At 36.4% G+C, this 6,978-nt stretch overlaps 1 protein-coding gene across 1 annotated transcript; it reads left to right on the top strand.

The window, feature by feature from the left end:
- The first annotated feature begins 202 nt into the window (after positions 1 to 202).
- LOC108915076 lies at positions 203 to 5,306 on the top strand. The gene is made up of 4 exons (XM_018721029.2): positions 203 to 359; positions 622 to 774; positions 831 to 1,099; positions 4,973 to 5,306. The coding sequence occupies exons 2-4, from the start codon at positions 643 to 645 to the stop codon at positions 5,304 to 5,306; spliced, it is 735 nt and encodes a 244-aa protein (XP_018576545.1). The 5' UTR covers positions 203 to 359; positions 622 to 642.
- Positions 5,307 to 6,978: the final 1,672 nt, after the last annotated feature.

Here is a 6,978-nt window from a genome sequence, read left to right as displayed (position 1 = left end):
ACTATTAAGATACAACCACAGGTGGTCTGTGGCTACAACCACAGGTGGTCTGTGGCTACAACCACATACTTCTATCCTAGTATGTGGCTACAACCAAGAAATTTTATCTGGACACCCTGACAAGAAGGTTAGGTTAGAACCTAGATAAATGATACTAGGTTAGAAATCTGTTTTGTGGTTAGAAGTGACGGGTGACGTCGAGTTTGTATTCTTTTTATACTCAAAAGAAGATTGTTTTAGAGCAATGAGTGGTGTTAAGGAAGCTTCGTGTAGACTTTGCATTAAATCTATAATAGGTACAAGTTTTGAAGTGGTAGACAACGTTATCAGACATTTTAGATGTTCTTTTGCTGAAATTGGTAAGTCGGTGAAATCTAATTAGATTAGATCCTAGCAGTCTCAAATAGAGAGCAGTTTTTAGTATCTAATTGTTATTTTCCACTACTCTTATTTTCTTTCCGTTTAAACTTGAATATTATTCAGAAATTTGATAACGAGAGCAAAGAGGTTATATGTAAAGTGTGCAGAAGAAAGTTAAATGCTGCGTTAGAATTTAAGTCGACCTGTCTGAATACCGATAACATAATTATTCCTTATGTGGATAACGAAAAAATGTTACAGCTCGACTTAAGAGAAGTGTACATGCAGGAAAAGAAAAGCGAGATAGTTTGCAGTCAGAAAATATGTCGATTGTGTATGCACCCAGTAAAAAGTGAAGTTAGGTGCATAGGTGAAGAAGAACTTGGAGCCATCGAGAAATTGGCTCCTGAAATGGTATCAATGATATTAAATAGTTACATTTTTCGCAATTTAATGAAACTACTTTGCAGAATATAAATATCATCAAAGATCCCGTTGTGTGTAAAGAATACTTTGATTCTGTGTGCACCCACAACAGTTTCCTAAAAAATTGCTTGGAAGTACAGGAAACAATTGGAGGTATTTTTAATAGCGCAGCAAGGGAAAGTCAGATAGACACGTCATCATCCGATTTATTCGTTAAGACTGAAATCGAGAACGAAGGATTCGATATCAACGAGATGGAAATGTCCATCAAAGCAGAAAGTATCGACATCAAATCAGAAGAAGAGGAAAGCAGGTAAGAGAATACTATTTTAACATTAATTTTAAAAATAACTCTGTGGTTCTGATACTTCGTGAATACGTATACCATCTCACGATAAACTAACAAATTATAAGATTACGTTGGTAAACAGTCTTCATGAGTTAGGTTAACAAATTATTAGGAAAAAATGTAGGATCATTATAAATAAATCCGTATGGCTTTAAATCAGATACAGTGACGGTCCGTGGGCTTTCGTCAGGTGTAACATCTTTAACAAGAGGCAAAGGGGCGCATTCTGAAAAGAGGACGTACATCATAAGAGCTGCGGGGGGTGTGGGGGTCGGCAGTTCCCCGCTTAGCGCCGCAGGCGAAAAATTTTAAGGAATTTGAAGGTCATTGTGTTTTGCAAGTACCCCAAAATGAATACTGTCAGTGTGTACAGTAGCTACTTAGATACAATGCGAGAAATAAAATTCCAACGTGTGGCGGCTGAAGTGGATAATCGATCAACCAACCCAGTTAGGATATAATTATGTAGATTACTGCAATAGTTCATTCTGTATAGTTTTTGAAGTACCTTTAAAAACATGGGCATCACCAAGATGTTTATCTAAAACGGGATCAATTTTTGCACTATAGTCTATCAGTTCTAAAAATACCCCTTTGTTTACCGAGTCACTTTTTTTATTATGTCGACGAAGAGAAAGGTTACATGTACCACATAGTTTTAAGATATTTAAAATTTTTGAAAGAAGCAATCGATTTTTCTTAACTGTTTCGTTATGACTATTTACTATTTATTTGTTCTGCATAAGCACTATTTAAACAAGAAGCAATATTTACTCTTCCTAAAAGTAAAAAACTCACCAACTTATTTTTGTGTTTAGGAGAATTTTCATGTTTCTTAATTTTAATTTCTAAATGTTTCAAGTCAGAAACTCCAGTTTTCGTCCAGTTTTCTTCGCCTCCTCCAAACAATAAACATACAAAACAAAAAAATCTATTTGTTTGGTCACAACCACACAACCACAGGGTCTTATCATAAATGTTTTTATCAAATTTGCGAATAAAAGCCGGCCTACTTTTGCACTCTTTCTGCACCTGAACTAAATTCAACACTGGCGTTGGACGTCCGTTATTTTTCAATTCGACTTTTTCCTCTAAACTTAAATTACTAATAACAAGTTTTTTTATTTCACAAACCCTCATTTTAAACTTAAACTTATAAAATATAATGTCTTAAAAAGCGCCAAAGCAAAAACAAAACACATATAACCACACTTCAGTGATACGGGTTACTGCCTCATGGAGTCCCAAAACAAAGCGCGCGAGCGCGCGAGCCTATCGTCGCCTATCCCCTCCACGTGCCAATTTGTCCAATCATATGTAAAAATATGCTTGCACGATGGACTCAGATTTCACGGTCCGCGATGGAGTGGGGATTGCGCGCGCGGTTAAACATAACTCTTTGGTACGATCATAGATGGCAGATGGCATTAATCTGAGCTACGTTCCCGGAGTACATGCACTTTATGCAACCAACCTAACATCCAAGAGATATAGAATGCATGCTATTTAGATTTCTTATCGATTTAAATAAATACATTATTTTAAGTTTATAGTTTGAAAATATCTGGGGGGGCAGAGCCCCAGAGTCCTCCTTCACGAGCCGCCACTGGTTTTCTGTCTGTAATCTGAAAAATGTCAATAAGTTTATATAAAAAGTAAATATTTCACAATGAAAATGGCTCGACAATTTTATTGACTAAAGTCATTTGCGTTTTTAATCACACGTTACATCCATTGTTAAATAACTGAATTCCTTTTGATAACTCTGACGCGAGCTCGAAGATTGATTTCAGTTCACTGTTTAAAATGTTATAATCAAAAAATTTTCTTATCGAATTATTCTCGGGCATTGATAACGAAATGGGCTTCGGGCATTGATAAATGCCTCATAATCGAAATGGTGTTGAGCAATGTGCTTTTGAAAACCGATTTAAACTGATTAAATTTTATTTGTTATTAGCAATGCGTGTGTTATTATAATTGAAATATTAGCTATGTGATACCAGTTGTCGTATTGGTGACTGGCATTAATATGGTAAATTGGGAGGATTTCAAAGAAAGTAATTAAAGTAATAGTAATAGAAATATGACCTCATTGTCATAAAAAATTTGATTTATACAGGGTGTTAAAAAAGAGTGTAAAATATTTAAGGAGGTAATAGTATGAACCAAAATAAGCAGAAAAGTCCCAACAAAACATGGGTCCGCAAAGTAACGGTTGCGGAGATATGGAATGGTTTATGTTTTTTAGCCCCTTTTTTTATTTTGCAAAAACGTTGTGTATTTTCTTATAATAGTTGGTTGATGTTTAGTGAAATAAACAGTACGTATTTGACAGTTGTTCTCAGTGCACAAGTTTTCTTTCGCTATGGCTGGTTACTCTAACGCAGAATTAACAGACATGCATTTCATGTATGGTCGTGCTAATGGGAATGCCACCAAAGCGCGACGTCTTTATGTTGACGCTTATCCAAATGGCCAGATTCCTTCACAACGCATGTTTGGAAGAATTCACCAAAGATTGCTCTTTGAAGATTGGGTTCCTTGAGCTCAGGGTAGACGACGGATGGGGCCCACGAAGCCTGTCCAGGCCTACACGAGATGAGGCAGGATAAAGAGGGATAATCCCCCTCGATCCCAAATCATTGAGGCCAATTTCTAGCCATAGAATAATGGCGGCGGGTTCCTTGAGCAAACAGTGCCATTTATCCGGAAGACCAAGGTCGGTATCCACTCCTAGAGCAGAAGAAGCACTCCTTGTTTAGAGAATCCTTCAAGAGCAACTGCTTTATCCATACCATTGTGCAACGAGTACAGGCCTTAAATCCAATAAATGATCATCAAGCACGTTTGGTTTTTTGCCGCTGGTTTCTATTTCATGATGCTAAAGACCCTCGTTTTCTTGCAAACATTCTTTTTACTGATGAGGCCGGGTTCACAAGAAATGGAGTGTTTAATTTTCACAATACGCATATTTGGGCCAACGAAAATCCTCATGCTCTAATAGAATCTGGACATCAGGCACGTTTTTCATTAAACATTTGGATGGGTATTGTAGGTGACAGGTTTCTAGGTCCTGTTGTTTTACCAAACCGATTAACAGGCGCTGCTTACCTCAACTTTCTGCAGAACACACTGTATGAGTTTTTGGAAGAAATTCCTTTGAATCGGAGGCAACAAATGTGGTTCCAGCATGATGGGGCTCCAGCTCATTTTTCCATGGCCGTTAGAGAGCATTTACACCAAACTTTTCCGCATAGATGGGTAGGAAGGGCCGGACCTGTTTTATGGCCTTCAAGATCACCTGATCTGAACCCTCTAGATTTCTTTGTTTGGGGATATTTGAAGACATTAGTGTATGGTACTCCTGTAAATAGCATGGAAGAGCTGCAGCTACGGATTAATCAAAAGTGTCAAGAAATCCAAACCAAGGAGGGTGTTTTCGAAAGAGTTCGAATATCGTTGAGACGAAGATGTCGTGCCTGCTTGGAAATGGACGGAGGGCACTTTGAACATCTTCTGTAAATTTTGTTTGTTAAAAGCTTCCTTTGTCGGTTTATTCCTAATAAAATAAAATGTTTGAAAAACGAATAGTGGTCCATATCTCCGCAACCGTTACTTTGCGGAACCATGTTTATTAAGACTTTTCTGCTTATTTTGGTTCATACTATTACCTCCTGAAATATTTTACACTCTTTTTTAACACCCTGTATGATAATAAAATTGAAATAATGCCCTGTGGAGTTCAGAAACTTATAATTGCATTTGGAATAACCTATAACACCTTAGAGTTAACACCTCACATTGGAAAATACCCTGTATATGTAATTTTTTCAGGGACTCGTTACTGCAGAGCTCCGCTAGTGAATCATTCATGAAGACTGTCAAAAATGCAGAAGAGGATGGATGTAAACATGAGAATAGATCGACAAACGAATGTAACACGAAAGTCAAGCAGGACGACAAAGTATTTTACAAATGCGATAGAGGTATTTACAAAACTGGAAGCGAGAGCCGTTTTATAGCACACCGTGCGAGACACGAGAACGATTCGGAAGCATATAAATGTGAATCGTGTGAGTATGAAACTGAAAATAAAAAATTTTTTCAGAAGCACCATCTGAGACATAAAGATCCTTCGGAAATGCGTATGCACCGATGCGGATCATAAGATTACAAAGCACAGACAAAGCACATGAATACAAAGCACAGGTGTGACCTTGCTAAGCGTCAGGTGAAGCACAAAAGTGCTTTTGATGGACGATCGTACAATTGCGACTTTTGTGATTTTAAAACAGAACGGAAGATCAGTTTTAATAGTCAATATATAAAACACAAAAACTCAAAACGATTGTGTGGAATGTGACTATAAACCCGAACACACGGCATTACCGAATAAGGACACTTTACAACTGCCCATTTATAAATGTAATGGTTGCACATACAAATCAAAGAATAAGACACATTTTACGACACACAAGTTGGTACATAAAGATCCTTCTCAGGTATTGTTTTTCCTGTCGGGTTTCGTTGTGGAGTTATTCGTCATCAGAGAAAGAAATTTCAAAAACAAATTCCAATTATAACTTCTAAGTCGTTACCATGGTAACAATAAAATGCCTGGATTATACAGGAGCAGATGAAATTATTCGTAATAATTTTTTTCAAAAACAACTGATTATCTCGAACACGGTAAGTTTTAAACACCATGTACATTTCATAAACCCTACCTAATATTAACCAAGGAATTCAAAAACGTAATAATATACAGGGTGTTCCATTTAAAATAACAAAGTTATGTAGCGCCCACGCGAAATGGAACACCCTGTAAAGCTAAAAATATTTTCTTTACCATTTCTGTATAAATTTTACAATTGCAGAATTAAAGAAGAATCATTCTTAGGTGGAACACCCTGTATATATCAGAAGTTATGTAGCGCCCACGCGAAATGGAACACCCTGTAAAGCTAAAAATATTTTCTTTACCATTTCTGTATAAATTTTACAATTGCAGAATTAAAGAAGAATCATTCTTAGGTGGAACACCCTGTATATATCAGAAGTTATGTAGCGCCCACGCGAAATGGAACACCCTGTAAAGCTAAAAATATTTTCTTTACCATTTCTGTATAAATTTTACAATTGCAGAATTAAAGAAGAATCATTCTTAGGTGGAACACCCTGTATATATCAGAAGTTATGTAGCGCCCACGCGAAATGGAACACCCTGTAAAGCTAAAAATATTTTCTTTACCATTTCTGTATAAATTTTACAATTGCAGAATTAAAGAAGAATCATTCTTAGGTGGAACACCCTGTATATATCAGAAGTTATGTAGCGCCCACGCGAAATGGAACACCCTGTAAAGCTAAAAATATTTTCTTTACCATTTCTGTATAAATTTTACAATTGCAGAATTAAAGAAGAATCATTCTTAGGTGGAACACCCTGTATATATCAGAAGTTATGTAGCGCCCACGCGAAATGGAACACCCTGTAAAGCTAAAAATATTTTCTTTACCATTTCTGTATAAATTTTACAATTGCAGAATTAAAGAAGAATCATTCTTAGGTGGAACACCCTGTATATATCAGAAGTTATGTAGCGCCCACGCGAAATGGAACACCCTGTAAAGCTAAAAATATTTTCTTTACCATTTCTGTATAAATTTTACAATTGCAGAATTAAAGAAGAATCATTCTTAGGTGGAACACCCTGTATATATCAGAAGTTATGTAGCGCCCACGCGAAATGGAACACCCTGTAAAGCTAAAAATATTTTCTTTACCATTTCTGTATAAATTTTACAATTGCAGAATTAAAGAAGAATCATTCTTAGGT

The sequence above is a fragment of the Anoplophora glabripennis genome, unplaced genomic scaffold (assembly GCF_000390285.2).
Source record: "Anoplophora glabripennis isolate ALB-LARVAE unplaced genomic scaffold, Agla_2.0 scaffold1277, whole genome shotgun sequence".
Taxonomy (NCBI): domain Eukaryota; kingdom Metazoa; phylum Arthropoda; class Insecta; order Coleoptera; family Cerambycidae; genus Anoplophora; species Anoplophora glabripennis.
The sequence above is the reverse complement of the archived record's forward strand: the minus strand, read 5'-3'. Positions and strand labels throughout refer to the sequence as shown.